The 20949-nt window shown below is 48.4% G+C and overlaps 1 protein-coding gene across 3 annotated transcripts in view; it reads left to right on the top strand.

Moving 5' to 3' along the window:
* LOC140720073 (uncharacterized) overlaps positions 1-20724 on the top strand; it is a 42408-nt gene extending 21684 nt beyond the window's left edge. The window contains exons 4-11 of one of the 3 annotated variants that reach the window (XM_073034973.1): positions 7283-7461; positions 7892-7963; positions 8957-9073; positions 14858-15031; positions 17249-17641; positions 18266-18408; positions 19314-19378; positions 19802-20724. In XM_073034973.1, the coding sequence (XP_072891074.1) occupies positions 7374-7461; positions 7892-7963; positions 8957-9073; positions 14858-15031; positions 17249-17641; positions 18266-18408; positions 19314-19378; positions 19802-20000 (1251 nt within the window). In that variant the 5' untranslated portion in view covers positions 7283-7373 and the 3' untranslated portion in view covers positions 20001-20724. Of the gene's footprint in view, positions 1-7282; positions 7462-7891; positions 7964-8953; positions 9074-14857; positions 15032-17248; positions 17642-18265; positions 18409-19313; positions 19379-19801 lie in introns of all 3 variants that reach the window. The other 2 variants (XM_073034974.1, XM_073034972.1) reach the window with 2 other exon arrangements.
* The last annotated feature ends 225 nt before the right edge of the window (positions 20725-20949 follow it).

The following is a 20949-nucleotide window of genomic DNA, read 5'->3' as shown; positions in this document are numbered from 1 at the left end:
CCCTACACACCATCCCTTTACACACGACCTGTTCCAGACACAGTGAAAAGCTCTCTTAGCACCGTCCCAATGCATAACACGTGGCCAGACGCAGAGACACTCTCCCTCTACCCCGTCGCATCACACACAACCAGGGTCAGACAGACAGTGAAGCTCCTTCTACATAGTTCCATCACGGACTCCCAGTTTCAGTCACAGAGAGAAGCTTCCTCCACAGCGTCCCATCACAAACTCCCGGGGTCAGACATTGAGTGATGCTCCCTCCACACCGTCCCATAGCACACTCCCATGTTCAGAGAGTGAGCGAATCTACCCTCTCAGCGTCCCATCACACATTCCTGCGGTCAGACACAGAGAGAAGCAACCTTACACTGTCCAAACACACAATGAGACAGAACCAGCCTCCCTACACACGATCCCATCAAACTCTCCGGGAGTCAGGCACAGAATGAATCGTTCAACACACCGTGTCATCACATAATCACGGGAATAGGCGCAATGTGAATTTCCCTCCACACCGTCCCATCACACATTCCCGGGGTCAGACACAGAGTGAATCTCCCTCCACACCGTCTCCTCACTAAACTAGAGTGTTTCGGGGCTGGGAAACGAACTGAAGGATTGGGGACGAGCAGTTTAGCTCACAAATAGGGAAAGCTTGTAGACAGTGCGAGAGGGAGGTTAGGCAGATGATAGAGTAGTGTTGCGCTTAAACCGAAGGCTTGAGATGTGTCTATGTTAACGCAAGGGGTGTTTTGAACAAAGCGGATGAGCTTCAAGCATGGATCACTACTTGGAGATATGAAGCGGTGACCATTACAGAGACATGGATGGCTTCGGGACAGGAATGGTTACTTCAAGTGCCAGGTTTTAGATGCTTCAGAAAGGGCAGAGAGGGAGGCAAATGTGGTGGGGGCGTGGCACTGTCGATCATTGATAGCGTCACCGCTGAAGGAATGGTGGACGCCATGGAGGGATTCTCTATGGAGTCTCTGTGAGTGGAGGTTAGGAACAGGAAGGGGTCGATCACTTTACTTGGTGTTTTTTATAGGCCGCCTAATAGTAACAGGAATATCGATGATGCAGATACGGAATCAGATCCTGGAAAGTTGTAATAATAACGGAGTGTCGTGATGGGAGTTTTTAATTTCCAAAATATCAATTGGAATCTCCCTAGAGCAAGTTGTTTAGATGGGGTAGAGTTTGTTAGGGGTCTTCAGGAAGGTTTCTTGACAGATAGGCCTACAACAGGAGAGGCTGTACTTGATTTGGTTTTGGATAATGTACCTGGTCAGGTGTCAGATCTCTCAGTGGGAGAACATTTTGAAGATAGTGATCATCATTCTATCTCCTTTACAACAGCATTGGAGAGAGATAGGAACAGACAATTTAGAAAACCGTTTAATTGGATTTAGATGAAATATGATGCTATCAGACAGGACACTGGAGGCTTAAGTTGGAACCTGATGTTCTCAGGAAAACGTCCGTAAGAAATGTGGCAAATATTCAGGGGATAATTGTGTAGAGTTCTGTATAGGCACGTTCCACTGAGACAGGGAGGTTATGGTTGGATAGAAGAAGCGTGGTGTAAAAAGATAGTAATAAATCCAGTCATGAAGAAAAGTTTACAAAAGGTTCAGAGAGCTGGGTAATTTTAGAGATCTAGATGATTATAAGGCTACTATGAAGGAGCTTAGAAGGAAATTAGGAGAGCAGAACGGGCTATGAGAAGGCCTCAGCGGGCAGAATTAAGGAAACCAGCAACTCATTTTACAGCTTTGTGAAGAACAAGAGGATAAGACGTGAAAGAATAGGACCTATCAAGCGTGACAGTGGGAAAGAGTAATGGACCCGGAGGAAATAGCAGAGGTACTTCATGAACACTTCACTTCAGTATTCACTGTGGAAAGAGGGACTTAGTTATTGAAGTGATGGTTTGCAGCAGACTGAAAAGCTTAAGCATGGAGATATTAATAGAGAGAATATTCTGGAGCTTTTGGAAAACATCAAGTTGGATTAGACGCCAGGACCGGACGAAATGTAACCCAGGCTACGCTGGGAGGCGAGGGAGGAGATTGCTGAGCCTCTGCCGATGATCTTCGCATCATAAATAGGGACGAGAGTATTTCCGGAGGATTGGAGTGTTGCGGATGTTGTTCCTTCATTCAAGAAAGGGAGTAGAGATAGCCCAGGAAATTATAGACCACTGAGTCTTACCTCACTGGTTGGTAAGTTGATGGAGAAGATCCTGAGCGGCGGGATTTATGAACATTTTGAGAGGTATAATATGATTAGGAGTAGTTATCATGGCCTTGTCAAGGTTAGGTCGTGCCTTACGTGCCTGATTGAGTTTTTTGAGGATGTGACTAAACACATTGATGATGGAAGAGTAGTAGATGCAGTCTATGTAGATATCAGCAAGGAATTTGATAAGGTACCCCATGCAAGGCTTGCTGAGAAAGTGAGGAATCATAGCATCCAAGTGGACATTGCTCTGTGAATCCAGAACTGGCTTGCCCACAGAAGACAAACAGTGGTTGTAGAAGGGTCATATCCTGCATGGAGTTCGGTCTCCAATGGAGTGCTCAGGGATCTGTTCTGGGACCCTTAATCTTCGTAATTTTTTATAAATGACCTGGATGAGTATGTGGAGAGATGGATTAGCAAATTTGCTCATGTCACTGAGGTTGGAGGTGTTGTGGATAGTGTGGTGGGCTGTCAGAGATTACAGCGGGACATTAACAGGATGAAAAAATTGGATTAGAGTGGCAGATGGAGTTTAACCCAGATCAGTGTGAAGTGGCTCACTTTGGTAGGTCAAATATGATGTCAGAATGTGGTATTATTGTTAAGACTCTTGGCAGTGTGGAGGATCAGAGGGATCTTCGAGTCCGAGACCATCGGACACTTAAAGCTGACCCGCATGTCGACTTTGTGGTTGAGAAGTGTTATGGTGTACTGGCCTTCACCAATCGTGGAATTGAATTTAGGAGACGAGAGGTAATGTTGCAGCAATATAGGACCCTGGTCAGAACCCGCTTGTGGTACTCTGCTCAGTTGTGGTCGCCTCACTACAGGAAGAATCTGGAAGCCACAGAAATGGTGCAGAGGAGATTTGGATTTTGCCTGCATTGGGGAGCATTCCTTGTGAGAATAGGTTGAGTGAACTCGGTCTTTTCTCCTTGAAGCGAAGTAGAATGAGAGGTGACCTGATTGAGGTGTACAAAATAATGAGAAGCATTGATCGTGTGGATCGTCAGAGGCTGTTTCCCAGGGCTGAAATGGTTGCCCTAAGAGGACACAGGTTTAAGATGCTGGGGAATAAGTACAGAGGTGATGTCAGGGGAAATTTCCTTTACTCAGAGAGTGGTAAGTGCGTGGAATGGGCTGCAGACAACGGTGGTGGAGGCAGATAGGGTAGGGTGGTTTACGAGGCTTTTAGATAGGTACACGGAGCTTAGTAAAATAGAGGTCTATGGGTAAGCCTAGTAATTTCTGAGGTAGGTACATGTTCAGAATAACTTTGTGGGCTGAAGGGCCTGTATTGTGCTGTAAGGTTTCTATGTTTCCAGTTAGCTTAACCTCAGTAGTTGGGAGAGTGTTGGAGTCTATTAATAAATTTGTGGTTGCGAGGCACTTGGTGACTAATGCTAAAATTAGTCAAAGTCAGCTGGCTTCTGTCCGGGGAAATTATGCCGACAAACCTTTTAGAGTTCTTTGAGGAAGTAACCAGCAGGGTGGACTAAGGACAGGCAGTGGATGTCATTTACTGGATTTCCAGAACGCATTTGGAAAAGTGCCATGAATGAGGTTGCTTAACAAGACATAATCCCATGGTGTTACTGGAAAGACACAGGCATGGATTGAGGAATGTCTGACCGGCAGGAGGCAGCGAGTGGGAATAAAATGGGCCTTCTCCGGTTGGCTGCCAGTGACGAGTGGGAATAAAATGGGCCTTCTCCGGTTGGCTGCCAGTGACGAGTGGTAATAAAATGGGCCTTCTCCGGTTGGCTGCCAGTGACGAGTGGGAATAAAATGGGCTTCTCTGATTGGCTGCCAGTGACGAGTGGTGTTACTCAGGGGGGCTGTGCTGAGACCGCTACTTCTCACATTGATTTTCAATGCTGAGTGGAACAGATGGCTTTGTGGCAGAGTTTGCAGATGAAACGGAAGTAGGCGTAGGGGTCAGTTCCATTAACAATATCATAGAACAAAGTTCCTATCTAAGAGACTATTAAAAGACCCCATTGGATCCGGCTCGAACTCCACCACTGGCAGTGTATTCTCGCTCTGTGGCAACCCACACTCTCTGTGTGAAAAACAATTCTCCGACAACCCCTTGTACCACCATCCAAGCACCTTTAAACTACAGAACATAGAACATACAGCAGTACAGAACAGTACAGGCCCTTCGGCCCACAATGTTGTGCAGAACTTTAAGCCTCGCCTCCCATATAACCAGCCAACATAAATTCCTCCTTATACCAGGCTAGTTGTCTCTTGAATTTCATTAATGTATCTCCCTCCACTACTGCCCCAGACAGTGCATTCCACGCACCAACTACTCTCTTATTAAAAAACCTTCCGGTAATATTCCCCTTGAACTTCCCTCCTCTCACCTTAAAGCCATGTCCTCTTGTACTGAGCAGTGGTGCCCTGGGGATGAGGTGCTGGAAGTCCACCCTATCCATTCCTCTTATTATCTTGTATACCTTATCATGTCTCCTCTCATCTTCCTTCTCTCCAAAGAGTAAAGCCCTAGCTCCCTTAATCTCTGATCATAATCCATACTCTCTAAACAAGGCAGCATCGTGGTAAATCTCCTCTGTACCCTTTCCAATGCTTCCACATCCTTCCTATAGTGAGGCGACCAGAACTGGAGACAGTACTCCACGTGTGGCCTAACCAGTGTTTTATAGAGCTGCATCAATACCTCGCGACTCTTAAACTCCACCACTCGGATTATGAAAGCTAACACCCCATAAACTTCCTTAAATACCCTATCTACTTGTGATAGGAAGATCTGTGGGGTAGGGTAGTTAAGAAAATTATGACCCCACCCCTCGACAAATCTGTACTTTTCATTGACAAACAGCTTGAAACAACGGGAAGGTGTGAAGGGAGATTCATTCTGTGTCTGACCCCGCGAGTACGTGATGCGATGGTGGGGAGGAAGCTTTTTTTCTGTTTCGGACACCAGGAGTGTGTGATTCGGCGGTTCGGAAGGAGCTTCACTCTGTTTATGTTGAAAGATTGGAGTGACTGAGCCTGTATACACTGGTATTTAGAAGGATGAGAGCGGATCTGATACAAACATATGATTATCAAGGGATTGGACACGCTAGAGGCAGGAAACGAGTTCCCGATGTTGTCGGAGTCTGAAACCAGAGGTCACCGTTTAGGAATTAGGGGTGGCCCATTTCGAACGGATTTCAGGGGGGAAAAAAAACTTTTTCATCCAGAGAGTTGTGGATCTAAACTCTGACTCAGAAGGCAGTGGATGCCAATTCTCTAGATGCTTTCAAGAAAGAGACAGATAAACCTCTTAAAGATAGTGGAGTCATGGGATATGGGGAGAAGGCAGGAACGGGGTACTAATTGTGGATCACATTGAATGGCGGTGCAGGCTCGAAGGGCTGAGTGGCCAAATCCTGCACATGTTGTCTATTGTTTCTGACCCCGGGAGTGTGTGATGGGGCGGTGTTGATGGAGCTTCCCTCTGAGTCTCACCCCGGGAGGATGTGATGGGACGGTGGTGAGAGATCTTCACTCTGTGTCTGACCCCGGGAGTGTGTGATGGGACGGTGGTGAGGGATCTTCACTCTGAGTCTCACCCCGGGAGGGTGCGATGGGACGGTGGTGAGAGAGCTTCACTCTGTGTCTGACCCCGGGAGTGTGTGATGGGACGGTGAGGAGGGATCTTCACTCTGTGTCTGACCCTGGGAGTGTGTGATGGGACGGTGTTGAGGGAGCTTCACTCTGAGTCTCACCCCGGGAGGGTGTGATGGGACGGTGTGGAGGGAGACTAACACTTTGTCTGACCCCGTGAGTGTGTGATGGGACTGTGGTGAAGGAGCTTCACTCTGTGTCTCACCGCGGGAGTGTGTGATGGGACGGTGTGGAGGGAGCTTCACTCTGAGTCTGACCCTGGGCGTGTGTGATGGGACGATGGTGAGGGAGCTTCACTCTGAGTCTCACCCCGGGAGGATGTGTTCCCGTGGGGTGGAGAGCGGGAAGTGAGGGAGGGTGCTGTGGGAGGAGAGACGAAATCATCGAAGGAGCGGGGATGGCGGTTAGTGGGAGATTTGGAGAGAGGAGGGCGGAGTAGAGACATGACCGGCTGTCCAGGGTCAAATGTTTTTCTGATCTCACCCTATCCACCATCTCCGGAAAGGTGGAAGGGCCGGGACCGAAAATGTAGGGAACTCACTGGTCTGGGTGCAATGGGTGGGTGGGTCGAGACATCTCTAGGTCACTGCGACGGGTGGGGTGGGGGTGATGGTGTGGGGCAGATGGGTGAGAGAGTAGGTTAAGGTAATGGACGCGCCACTGGACTATGTTAACCTCTATCCGAGGGTGGAGGCTCTTTCACCTCCATGGGTGTGCTGGGGCTTTGGCCTGGGATAGTTGTTTCTCGCGAACAGAGGGTCTGAAGCCCTGGGGATGGTCAGGTGCGGTGAGAAATTGCGAACCGACTGCGTGGTGCAAATCTCCAGGGCAATAGAGGCTCTGTATGAGTGACAAAAATTCCTCCGACATTCCCTCCTTCCTCATTCCTGCCATCCTTCTCTTTTTCTGTCCTTCTTTTCCATTCCCTCTCTCCCCCTCCGATCCCACTCTCCCTCCATCGTCTAAATTCAATATCCCTCATCCCTCCCTTTCCTGCACTCATTTCCTATCTATATTGATCTCCCTGTCCTCCCTATCCTCCCCTCCGCTACCTCTCATTCCCTCACTCCCTCTCATCACGCCTTTTCGCTCGCCGTCTCTCTTCTCCCTCTTCCTCCCAATCTCCCCCTTTCAATTTCTCCCCTTTCTTCCTCCCTCCTTTCCCAGTCTCTATCGCTCTCAGTTCCATCTTTCCCCACACTCCCAACTCTCTCCCTGTCACCCGCTTCTTTCTCTCCACTAACCACCCAATTTCCCCTCACTCTCCTTATCCCACCCCATGTTTCTCCCCACTTTCACTACTCTACCCGCCACTCTAATCACTTTCTCTTAAGCCCCCATCCTCTCTCCTCCTCGGAATCCTCCGCCTGTTCTCGGTTCCTCTCTTTACCAGCTGTTCATCTGGTGTTTGTTGGTGTTGCTCGGACACGCTTGTCAACACGGGCTTCCTCTGACAACGGCTGCTTCCCCTTTTGAGCTCAGAGATGCAGAGAACCCTCGACAGGATGGACGACAGCGAGACTTACATGAATGTGAAGTTCACAAAAACGGATTCACCGTCTCCTTCCGGAGGTGAGTGAGGCAGAAAGACTCAGGGAGGATATTCGCTGTCTGTCTGACCCCAGCAGTGAGTGATGTGACGGTGTGGAGGGAGATTCACTCTGTGTCTGACCCCGGGAGTGTGTGATGGGAGGGTGTGGAGGGAGCTTCACTCTGTGCCCGACCCCGGGACTGTGTGATGGGACGGTGTGGAGGGAGATTCACTCTTTGTCTGACCCCGGGAGTGTGTGATGGGACGGTCTAGAGCAAGCCTCACTCTATTTCTGCCCCCGAGAGTGTGTGTGGGTGGGTATGGAGGGAGTTTCACTCTGTGCCTGACCCCGGGAGTGTGTGATAGAACGGTGTGGAGGGAGATTCACTCTGTGTCTGACCCCGGAATTGTGCGATGGGACTGTGTGGATCGAGTCTCACTCTGTTCTGACCTTCGCTGCTCTATCCCCAGCTGAACCTGATGTATCGTACGCGGAACTTAATGTCAAGACGCTCTCGGCGCCCCGGGTCCGGATAGATGGAGGTCAGTTTCATCTTTGTTGCCCTGACTGTGTTTAGCTGATATGCCTAATCCTGTTGAGGGATCTCAGGAAAAATTTACAGTTCACCCTAGTGATTCCCTGTTTGAGCATCAGCCGTAGGGATGGCGTGGGAGAGGCGATTGGGGGTGGGTTGTTGGTGAAATTTGAGAGCGCGGTAGAAAGCCTTAACCACTCTCTCCCTTTTCAAATCCAACTCTCTTTTCCCTCTTTCCCTTTCGCTCCCCTCTCTTACCTCCTCCACCCTCTCTTTCCCTCCTCTCTCTCCTCCTCTCTCTCCTAGTTTTCCCTATTGTCTCCCACTGTCCCCTTCTCTTAGCCATCTCTCATTGCCCTCTGTCTCTCCCGTCTCTCACACAATCTCTGTCTCCCACGGCACTCTTTCCCGCTCTCTCTGCTCTCTCTCTTCCTTCCCTGTCCGCTCCTCCCAAATTCGCACTTCTTTCGGCCCCGAATTTTTCCGCTTATCAACCCTCGCGCCTTCTGCTCCTGTCCATCCACGCCTCTCTTCCTACCCCCGACGGTCTCTCCCCTCGCTCTTCTCTCTCCCTCTCAAATTATCTTCTTCTGTCTTCCCCATCCCTCTCCCACTTTTCTCCTCCCCTTTTTCTCCTCCACTTTTCTCTACACCCTTTTTCGCCTTCTCTCAAACCTCTCCCTATCGTCTCACTGTTCCAGACTCTCTGCTCCTCTCTCTCTCCGCCTCTTTCACCCCTTTCTCCCTCTCCATTATTTCTCTCGCATCTTCCCGCCAATCGCCCTTATCGCTGTCTCCCCTTCTCTGTCCATCGCTCTACTTTTCTTCCTTCCTGTGTGTCACCTGTCTTCCCCCTCTCCCTCACACCCTCTCGTTGTCTCATCCCCTTTCACACCTTCACTTATCCCACTCTCTCTTCTCTTTCGCCCGACTCCCTCCCCCATTACCCCTCTCACTGTTCCTTATCTGCCTGTCCGACTCGCTCTCTCTCTCCTAGAAGGTCTGAACTCCACCTACTCAGAGCTGAATTTTCGGAAAGAAGAAACCCGCATCGCTAAGGCCGAAGATCCTTCCATTTCCTGCGGACACAGCAGGCTGTCAATCACTGCACAAACAGGTCAGAGTTCACAGTGATTACGTCATTATGAATGGGTCACGTGCCAAGTGTCCAAGTTTCTAATGCATCTGCATCAACCACTTCCTCTGTCAGCTCGTTCCATTAACTGACAACCATCTGGGTAACAAAAGGTTGTCACTCGGCTCCCCAGTGAAATCCCTGTCAGTGATGTATACAAATGATCTCTATGAAATTGTAGATGGCTGGGTTAGAAACATAGAAACATAGAAAAGATACATCCAAACACAGGCTCTTCGGTCCAGAAAGCTGTGCCGAACTTGCCCCTACCTAAGAGCTAGCTAGGCTGTACCCATAGCCCTCTATTTTTCTAAGTTCCATGTAGCAATCCAGGAGTCTCTTAAAATGCCCTATCGCTTCCGCCTCCACCACCGCTGTTGGCAGCCAATTCATAGAAACATAGGAACATAGGCGCAGGAGTAGGCCATTCGACCCTTAGAGCCTGCACCGCCATTCAGTACGATCATGACTGATCATCCAACTCAGAACCCTGTACCTGCTTTCTCTCCATACCCCCGATCCCTTTATTCACAAGGGCCATATCTAACTTCCTCTTAAATATAGCCAATGAACCAGCCTCAACTGTTTCCTGTGGCGGAGAATTCCAGATTTTGCACTCTCTGTGTGAAGAGGTTTTTCCTCATCTCGGTTCTAAAGGGCTTCCTCTTTATTCTTAAACTGTGACCACTCGTTCTGGACTCCCCCAACATCAGAAACAATCTTCCTGCATCTAGACTATCCAATCCCTTTAGAATTTTATACGTTTCAATAAGATCCCCCCTCAATCTTCTAAATTCCGGTGAAGATAAACCTAGTTAATCCAGTTTTTCTTCATATGAAAGTCCTGCCATCCCAGTAATCAATCTGGTGAACCTGCTTTGTACTCCGTCTATGGCAAGAATGTCTTTCCTTGGATTAGGGGACCAAAACTGCACATAGTACTCTAGGTGCGGTCTCACCAAGGCCTTGTACAGCTGCAGTAGAACCTCCCTGCTCCTGTACTCATATCCTTTTGCTATGAATGCCAACATACCATTTGCCTTTTTCACCGCCTGCTGTACCTGCGTGCCCAACATTAATGACTGGTGTACAATGATACCCAGGTCTCGTTGCACCTCCCCTTTTCCTAATCGGAAACCATTCAGATAATAATCTGTTTTTCTGTTCTTGCAACCAAAGTGGATAACCTCACATTTATCCACATTAAATTGCATCTGCCATGAATTTGCCCACTCACCTGACCTATCCAAGTCACCCTGCATCCTCTTAGCATCCTCTTCACAGCTAACACCGCGCCCAACTTCGTGTCATTCTCAAACGTGGAAATGCTGCATTTAATTGCCTCGTCTAAATTATTGATATATATTGTAAACAACAGGGGTCCTAGTACTGAGCCTTGCAGTACCCCACTAGTCACTGCCTGCCATTCTGAAAATGTCCCATTTACTCCCACCTTTTGCTTCCTGTCTGCCAACTAATTCTCTATCCACATCAATACCATACCCCCAATACTGTGTGCTTAAAGTTTGCACACTAATCTCCCGTGTGGGATCTTGTCAAAAGCCTTTTGAAAATCTAAATATACCACATCCACTAGCTCTCCCGAATCCACGCTACGAGTTACATCTTCAAAAAAATTCTATAAGATTCGTCAGACATGATTTTACTTTCACAAATCCATGCTGTCTTTGTCCGATGATTTCGCCGCTTTCTAAATGTGGTGTTATCACATCTTTGATAACGGTCTATAGCATTTTCCCCACCACCGATGTCAGACTAACCGGTCTATAATTCCCCAGTTTTTCTCTCCCTCCGTTTTTGAAAAGTGAGATTACATTAGCCACCCTCCAATCCGCAGGAACTAATCCAGAATCGAAGGAGTTTTGAAAAATTTTCACAAATGCATCCACTATTTCCTGGGCTTCTTCCGTAAGCACTCTGGGATGCAGACCATCTGGCCCTGGGGATTTAGCTGCCTTTAAACCCATCAATTTAACTAACACCACTTCCCTACTAACATGTATTTCCCTCAGTTCCTCCATCACACTAGACCCTCGGTCCCCTACTATTTCCGGAAAATTATTTATGTTCTCCTTAGTGAAGACAAAACCAAAGTAGTTATTCAATTGGTCTTCCATGTCCTTGTTCCCCATGATCAATTCACCTGTTTCTGACTGTAAGGGTCCTACATTTGTCTTGACCAATCTTTTTCTTATCACATTTATATGAAAGCTTTAACAGTCAGTTCTGATTTTCCCTGCCAGTTTGCTCTCATAATCTTTTTTTTCCCCATTCCTAATTAAGCCCTTTGTCCTCCTCTGCTGGTCGCTGAATTTCTCCCAGTCCTCAGGCGTGCCGCTTTTTCTGGCTAATTTGTCTGTTTCTTCCTCGGACTTGATACTATCCCTAATTTCCTTGTCAGCCACGGGTGCACTACCTTCCCTGGTTTATTTATTTTGCCAAACTGCGATGAACAATTGTTGTAGTTCATACATGCGATCTTTAAATGCTTGCCATTGCATATCGACCGTCAACCCTTTACGTATCATTTGCCAGTCTATCTTAGCTAATTCAAGTCTCATACCTTCAAAGTTACCCTTCATTAAGTTCAGTAACTTTGTTTCTGAATTAACTATGTCAATCTCCATCTCAATGAAGAATTCCACCATATTATGGTCACTCTTACCCAAGGGGCCCCGCACGACAATACTGCTAACTAACCGTTCCTCATTGCTTAATACCCAATCTAGAATGGCCTGCTCTCTAGTTGGTTCCACGACATGTTGGTTCAGAAAACCATCCTGCATACATTCAAGGAAATCCTTTTCCTCAGCACCCTTACCAATTTGGTTCACCCAATTTGTATATAGATTCAAGTCACCCATTAAAACTACTGTTCGTTTATTGCACGCATTTCTAAATCCTGTTTAACGCCATCCCCAGCCTCACTACTACTGTTAGGTGGCCTATACACAACTCCCACCAGCGTTTTCTGTCTCTTAGTATTATGCAGCTCTAGCCATATCGATTCCACATCCTCCAGGCTAATGTCCTATTCAATTGCGATAATCTCCTCTCTCACCAGCAACGCTACCCCACCTCCTTTTCTTTCCTCTCTAACCCTCCTGAATATTGAATATCCCTGGAAGTTGAGCTCCCATCCTTGGTCACCCTGGAGCCATGTCTCTGTGATCCCAACGATATCATATTCATTAATAACTATCTGCACATTCAATTCATCCACCTCATTACGAATGCTCCTCGCATTGACACACAAAGCCTTCAGCCTTGTTTTTACAACACTCTTAGCCCTTATACAATTATCTTGAAAAGTTGCCCTTTTTGATTTTTGCCCTGGATTTGCCTGCCTGCCACTTTTACTTTTCACCTTACTACTTTTTGCTTCTACCCTCATTTTACACCCCTGTGTCTATCTGCACTTGTTTCCATCCCCCTGCCACATTTGTTTAAATCCTCCTGAACAGCAGTAGCAAACGCTCCCCCTAGGACATTGGTTCCAGTCCAGCCCAGGTGCAGACCGTCCTATTTATACCGGTCCTACCTCCCCCGAAACTGGTTCCAATGCCCCAGAAATTTGAATCCATCCCCCCTGATCCATTTTTCAAGCCGCGTGTTCTTCAGAAATATCCTCCATTTCTATTCTGACTAGCACGTTGCACTGGTAGTAATCCGGAGATTATTACCTTTGCGGTCCTACTTTTTAGTTTATCTCCTAACTCCCTAAATTCACCTTGTAGGACCTCATCCCGTGTTTTACCTATACCGTTGGTACATATGTGCACCACGACCACTGGCCGTTCACCCTCCCACTCCAGAATGTCTTACAGCCGCTCAGAGACATCCTTGACCCTTGCACCAGGGAGGCAACATACCATCCTGGAGTCTCGTTTGCTGCCGCAGAAACGCCTATCTATTCCCCTTACAATCGAATCCCCTATCACTATATCTTTCCCACTCCTTTTCCTTCCCTCCTGTGCCGCAGAGCCACCCATGGTGCAATGAACTCGGCTGCTGCTGCCTTCCCCTGAGGAGACATTTCCCCAACAGTATCCAAAACAGTATATCTGTTTAGGAGGCAGATGACGTCAGGGGACTCCTGCACTACCTGCCTACTGCCAATCAATCTAGTGGCAACACATTCCCTTTCTGCCTGTGTAGCCTTTACCTGCGGTGTGGCCAACTCACTGAACGTGCTATTCACGACTTTCTCAGCATCGCGGATGCTCCAGTATGAATCCAACCGCAGCTCCAGACGCTCAATGCGGTCTGCCAGAAGCTGCAATTGGACACACTTCCTGCACACATAGTCGTCAGGGACTCTGGGAGTATCCCTGATTTCCCACATGCTGCGGGATGAACAATCCACGGGGCTGATATCAGCTGTCATGACCTACCCAATACTTTGCCTCAACTTTTGAAACTTTCTCCTTTTAAAGGAACTTAGCCGGCCTTAACTCACTTGGAGTGAAGCTCGTCCTCATCCTCTGCGCGGCGAAGCTTCACGAGACAAAGCCTTCCTACTCTGTCTCCGTCTACTCCTTCGCCCGCTCCGTCTAACTGTTCTCTTTAAATACTCCCGCTGCCTCACGGCACGACTTACACGCGCTTGCGCAGTCGTGCCCTCGTTAAACTGCCGAAGAAAAATTCCGCACTCAACACTCTCTATGGAAAAAAAAATCTACCCTCTATACTTACTTCCAAGCACCTTAAAACCATGCCCTCTCGTGCTAGCCCTTACAGCCATGGGGATAAGCCTCTGACTATCCGCATGATCAATTCCTCTCATCATCTTGTACACCTCTATCAGGTCACCTCTCATCCTCCTTCGCTCCAAAGAGAAAAGGCCGTGTTCATTCAACCTATTCTCATAAGGCATGCTCCTCAATCCAGGCAACATCCTTGTAAATCTCCTCTTCACCCATCCTGTGGATTCCCCGTCTTTCCTATCGTGAAGCGACTAGAACTGAGCACAGTATTCCAAGTAGCGTCTGACCAGGGCCCTATATAGCTGTAACATTACCTCTGCTCTTAAATGTATATAAATGATCCGGATGAAATTGCAGACAGTTGGGTTTGTAGGTTTGATATGGCGACAGGTGGCGCTGTGGAGAGCGGAGAAGACCGGCAAAGAATTCAGTGGGACGTAGATCAGTTACAGATATCGTCTGGAGACCGGCCAGAGCGAGTTTAACCCGGATAAACATAGGTCAAATGAAAGAAATGACACGCTGTCAAAGCCAAGACCCTAAACTGTGTTGAAACATAGAAATATAGAGAACTTACAGCACAATACGAGCCCTTCAGCCCACAATGATGTGCCGAACATGTCCTTACTTTAGATGGGCAGAGGATCTTGGGGTCCATGTTCACAGCTCCCTGAACGTGGATGCACAGTTTGATGGGATGGGTAAGAAGTCCTTTGGCATTCTTGCCTTCATTAGTCGGGGCATTGAGTACAAATATCAGGAAATTATATTGCAACTTTATAAAAATCACTGGTTAGGCTGAATCAGACGTATTGTATACAGTTCTGGTCACCCTATTATCGGAAGGATGTCAGGGCGTTGGGGAGCCTCCGGAGAGGTTTAACAGGACTCTGCCGGGATTCGATGGCATTTCAGAAATGCCGATTGAGAGAGGGAGGGTTTGATCGTGGTGGAAGGAGAGAGCACGGATGGTAGGTGGAAGGGAGACCCAGTGGGGTCACGGCTGGATTCACACACACTCTGAATGGTCTTTCTACAGGTCCGCATAAACAGGAGCCGAAAGAGAACATCGGAAATAGACCGTACCGGAAGATCTGCCTACTCTGCCTAGTTACATCTGTCCTCGTCGCGATAGTGGCCGGGCTGTCGATCCATGGTGAGTCGATCGGGCTCCTGGTGGAGTCAGACGGAAACAAACAGAGTGGAAAGAAACGTGAGCGTTAAACACCATAGTGACACAGACACGGCCCTCAATGTGACACTGACATACTGTTCACCGTGACACCAACAAGTACCTTATCGAGCCACCGACTCGCCCCTCACGGTGAAACTGACACTACCCTCACGTTGACAGGGACACAAGTCCCACCATGACACAATTACGCCAACAGCGTGACACCGAGTCGCACCTCACCGTGACGCCGAATTTCACCTCACCTTGACACCGGGTCTTCCAGCACCGTGAAACCGGCAGCCCCTTCACTGAAACATCGATACTCACAAAACCGTAGCAGAGACACGAGGCAACACGTGACACTGACACACCTCACACTGAAGCATATGCCGCCCTTACCGTGAAACCGACACACCCCATAACGTGACAACGACATTCCATTCACCGTGACACTGACACTCGGTTAAATGTGACACTGACTGCCCCTTCACTGTAACACCGACACGATCCTCACCGTGACACGGACGCGCACTTCACCGGGACGCCAGGGCACGCCTCACCGAGACCCAGACGACCCCCTACCCGTGACACCGACACTCGGTTCAATGTGACACTGACATCCCCCTCACTGTAACACCGACACGATCCTCATCGTGACACGGACGATCCCCTACCCGTGACACCGACACTCGGTTCAATGTGACACTGACATCCCCCTCACTGTAACACCGTCACGATCCTCATCGTGACACGGACGCGCACTTCACTGGGACGCCAGGGCACACGCCTCACCGTGACCCCGACGATCCCCTACCCGTGACACCGACACAGCCCGCACTGTGACACCACAATGGGATGAGTGAGGATTTGGGTAGTGTAGACTGGGAAACAAGACAATATGGTGGGACGGTTGAGGAACAGTGGTGGACTTGCAAATAATTTTTTTTACGATGTTGAACAAAACTATAAACTGCAGAGACAATGGATGAGGGGTGGGGAGAACCAGCCTTGCATAATGAAGGAAATAAAATAAGGCATCAGACTAAAAGCTCGTGCATATTAATTCGCCAAGAGTTGTGGGAAACTGGAAGACTGGGCAAACTTTATAAAGCAGCAAAAAAAAACACTAATGAGTAACAAAAACATGGAAGCTAGATCATGAAAACAAACTAGCTCAAAATTATTTTTTTTTAGTAATTATCTAAAGCAGAAAGGAATGGCCAAAGTGAATGTAGGTCCCCTGGCGGAAGAAAAGGGGGGAATTGATATTGGGAAATGAGGAAATGCCAGAGGCTTTGAATGAATATTTTGTGTCGTCTTCACGGTGGAGTACGCACCTAACATTCCAAAGAGAGATGTTATGGATACGATGGGAGTTGAGAGCCTCAATACAATAGCTGAGCAAACATGTAGGCCCGAAAATAGACAAGTCCATGGTCCGGATGGAATGCATCCCAGGGTGCTGAAGGAAATGGCAGAAGTTAAAGTTGAACCTTTGGTGATAATTTAGCAAAATGCTCTGGGCCTTGGGCCGGTTCCAGCGAACTGAAAGACGCCGAATGTCACGCCAGTGTTCAAAAAAGGATTTAGGCGACAAGCATTTAAATCTAGGCCAGTTAGTTTATCACATGTAGTTGGGAAAATGCTTGAGGCTGTCATTAAAGAAGAAATAACGAGGCATCTGGAAAGAAATGAATCCATGAAGCAGAAGCAGGGTGGATTCAGGACAGGCAGATCCTGTTTGACAAACACCTTTGAACAGAGGGGAAGAGATGGACATTACTTACTGGATATTCAGAAAGAGTGCTGCATAATAGAGTTATCCATAAGATACGGAGTTGGGGATGATGTATTAGCATAGATAGAAAATGAGTTAATTGAAGGTAAGCAAGAATTGTGATACCTGGGTGTTACTCTTGTTGGCAATCAGTGGTGAGTTGTGTGCCGCAGGAGCCGGTGCTGGGCCTACAACATTTCACGATATACCCTGCAAGAGGGGATCGAGTGTAGTATATCTAAATTTGCTGATAAAACTGAATTGAGAGGGAAAGGGAATTGTGCAGCAGGCTATCAAGAAGGCAAATGTGATGTCGACGATACACTGGTCGTGACACCAACACGCTACTCAACGTAACACTGACATGTCACTCACCTTGACAACTACACGCCACTCACTGTGACACCGATACAACACTCAGCGTGACAGCTACACGCCACTCGCTGTGACAGCGATACATGACACAATATCACTTTCAGTATCACAGATTCGTCACTCTCTGATCACCTGTGACCAAAACCACCTGGAATTCTGGGAACAATATCAGGAGATGAACCGGACCCAGCGGCAATGTGGACATCAGGTAAATGAGCTGAACTCAACTCTTAAATCCAGCATAACCGAAAATTCCCGCCTGGCTCTTTCCCGGAGCACCTGTCTCAAGAATATCTCCGTCCTCAACAACAACCTCTCCAAACTCGAAAACAAACTCTCCATCCTCGAAAATGAAAACTCCGTCCTGAACATCCATCTCTCCGATCTGAATCAAACACAAACTGATCTCCGTCAAAAGAACAGTGACCTCGAAAATCGGTACCGATCTCTGATCAAAGAGAAGGCTCAAATCTGTCAACTGCTGACCAGCAGAAAACGTGAGTTAACACAGCAACCTCCAAACCACCTTCTCCTACTACTCATCATATTAAAGAGAGATAGAAAGCTATAATCTGAAGAGACGGTGTGCAGTGAGCTCCACTCTGTGTCTGACCCCGGGAGTGTGTGATGGGACGATATCGAGGAAGATTCGCTCGGTGCCTGACCCCGGGAATGTGTGAATGGAGGGTGAGGAAGGAGCTTCACTCTGTGTAGGGCTCTGGGGGTGTATGACGGGAAAGAGTGGTTGGAGCTTCACTCTGTGTTTGAACGCGTGAGTGTGTGATAGGATAATGTGTAAGGAGAGTCACTCTGTCTGTCCCCGGGAGAGTGTGATGGGACGGTATGAGGGAGATTCACTCTGTGTCTGTCCCCAGGGGTGTGTGAAGGGACGGTGTGGAGGGAGATTCACTCTGTGTCTGACGCCAAGTGTGCGTGATGGGACGGTGTGAAGAGATATTCAATCTTTGTCTGAACCCGAAAGTGTGTATGGAGGGTAAGAAGGAAGGATCACTGTGTGTCTGATCCCGGGATGTGTGATGGGACGGTGTGGAGGGTGTTTTATTCATTCTGCTCGGGTTATTTGACGTTCCGATTAAATTTTCTTTGTTTCTGATTTCCAGAGCAAACGTGTTCCCAGAACTGGATCAGACATAAAGACCGCTGTTATTTCATATCCACCATCTACGGAACTTACGATGGAGCAAAGCAACATTGCTCACGCTTTGATTCACTCCTCCTTGAAATAAATTCAGATGAAGAAGAGGTATGACCGTCACCACACGACCGTCCTCCACCCAGGGGGTTAGAGACACTGCTCTATTCTATCACACGGACCCAGTGTCAGACACAGAGTGAATCCCCCTCCACACCGTCCCATCACACACTCCCGGGGTCAGACACAAACTGAATCTCCCTCCACACCGTCCCATCCCAGACTCCCGGTATCAGACACAGAGTGAATCTCCCTCCACACCGTCCAATCACACACAACCGGGGTCAGACACAGAGTGAATCTCACTCCACAACGTCCCATCACACACTCCCGCGGTCAGACACAGAGTGATTCTCCCTTCGCACCGTCCCATCACACACACCCGGGGTCAGACACAGATTGAATCTCCCTCCGCACCATCCCATCAACCACATCCGGGGTCTGACACAATCCCTCCGCACCATCCCATCAACCACATCCGGGGTCTGACACAGAGTGAAACTCCCTCCACACCGTCCCATCGCACACTCCCGGGGACAGAAACAGAGTGAATCTCCCTCCTCACCGTCCCATCGCACACTCCCGGGGTCAGATACAGAGTGAATCTCCCTCCACACCGTCTCATCACACACTCCCGTGGTCAGACACAGAGTGAATCTCCCTCCGCACTCTCCCATCACACACTCCCGGGGTCAGACACAGAGTGAATCTCCCTCCACACCGTCCCATCACACACTCCGGTGGTCAGACACAGAGTGAATCTCCCTCCGCACCGTCCCATCACACACTCCCGGGGTCAGACACAGAGTGAATCTCCCTCCACACTGTCCCATTGCACACACCCGGGGTCAGACACTGCCTCAATCTCTTCGCACTCCGTCCCATCTCACGCACCCTGGTACATTCACTGAGGGAGTCTCCTTCCAAGCATTTATAGACGATGCTTCATTTCACAGAGTTTTATTTACAACTCTATTCACTACCGTTCCCGGACATATTGGATCGGAAAATGTGAAGACCGGTGAGTTTTGGTCTGGCGCAGGCCTGTTGTGTTGGAGTGGGTCAGTGGGATCTATATGGGGAATAACACGAGACTGTGGTGGGTGTGGGAATGGGGAAATGGGAGTAGTTTGGGCATTAATTCATGCCTCTGGGGAGGGTGCAAGACAGTGTTGTAGGTACACTGTACTGACGCGGGGCTGAGGAGAGTGAATGTGTCAGTAGGATTTTTGTCTGTCGGGAAGTATTTGGGCAGTGCGATTAATTTGTGGACCGGACACCTGTTTGCAGGAGAGTATGCGAAGGTGGGAATCCTTTGTGGACTGACACAGGCCTCAGGAGGGAATGTGGGCACATTTAATATTTGGGGGTCTGACACGTGGCTGTATGCGAGCGTTATTTTAATTTTTACTGTCTTGTGTAATTGTTTAATCCTCTTTGACAGGACCGTGGAATCTAATCTCCTGTGTATGGTGAAAGATAGAAAACACACCTGCTCTCGGTGTAAATCGTACGGAAGGAATTACAAATGTAATGATAGACACAATTTCATCTGCGAGAAGTCTGCACCTTTGTTCCCGGATTTTCTTGAAATGATGCTTGATCTCTGTCAAGAGCCCGTGGGTCCGACTTCAATCATGTGACGACCCGTCTTTCCACAACCCCCCGCAACTCTCCTTAACTCTCACTCCCCTATCCTCTCCCAATCTCCCAACCTCTCTGCCTCATTCTCCTCGCCCACCCTCGTCCCCATTCTCTCCCTCGCTCTCCTTTGCAGCTCTCTATCCCCAACTATCCCGCTGCTTATCGCCGTCTCCCACTCTGTTTCCCCTTTCCCTACGCCGTCCCTATCATACTCCCTCCCATTCCGTTCTCCCTTCTCTTTCCAGCCTATCGTTCCCTACTCTCTGCACACCCACTCTCATCTTCATTCTGTGCCCTCTGGTTATTGATTACCCCAACCCTGGGGAAAACATCTCTGAACATTCACCCTATCTGTGCCCCTAGTGGATATATACGCCCCTGCCAGGTCGTCTCTACACTCCAAAGGAATAAAGTCACATCTTTCCTTACTTCTCTCCATAGCTCAGTCTATCTAGTTCTGGAAACAACCTTGTATATCTCCCTCTGCACTCTTTCCAGCTCAGTGGCATCTTTTCCACAGCAGTGGGACCAAAACGCAAGCACGAACGTCTTCTACAATTGCAACGTGTCCTGGCGAATCCTGGGCTCAGCGCATGACTGATGATGGTCCAGGTGTCGCATCTCCTCTCTAACGGTTTCGCTTGTTGTCCACCATGATTACCGCCTGACTTATAATCTGAGACTGATAAATAACCTGTAATTTGTTTATTTGCAGCATCATTAAAGTGCTAGGATGTAAGATTAAAGTCAATATGGAAAATTAATAAATACTGCAAGAAGGTGAACTAAACCAGTGTTTACGTGTCGAGGGAGGGCTCGCAATTCGATGGCGGAGGGGAAGCAAATGATTTAACTCGTTGAATATCGGTCATCAGGCTCCTGTATCCCCTCCCCGACGGTACAAGTGAGCACAGGGCAATTCCAGGGTGGCGGGGGTCCTCAGTGTGG

Source organism: Hemitrygon akajei, unplaced genomic scaffold (genome assembly GCF_048418815.1).
Source record: "Hemitrygon akajei unplaced genomic scaffold, sHemAka1.3 Scf000035, whole genome shotgun sequence".
In the NCBI taxonomy this organism is placed as follows: Eukaryota; Metazoa; Chordata; class Chondrichthyes; order Myliobatiformes; family Dasyatidae; genus Hemitrygon; species Hemitrygon akajei.
This window is presented reverse-complemented; position numbering and strand designations above follow the sequence as displayed.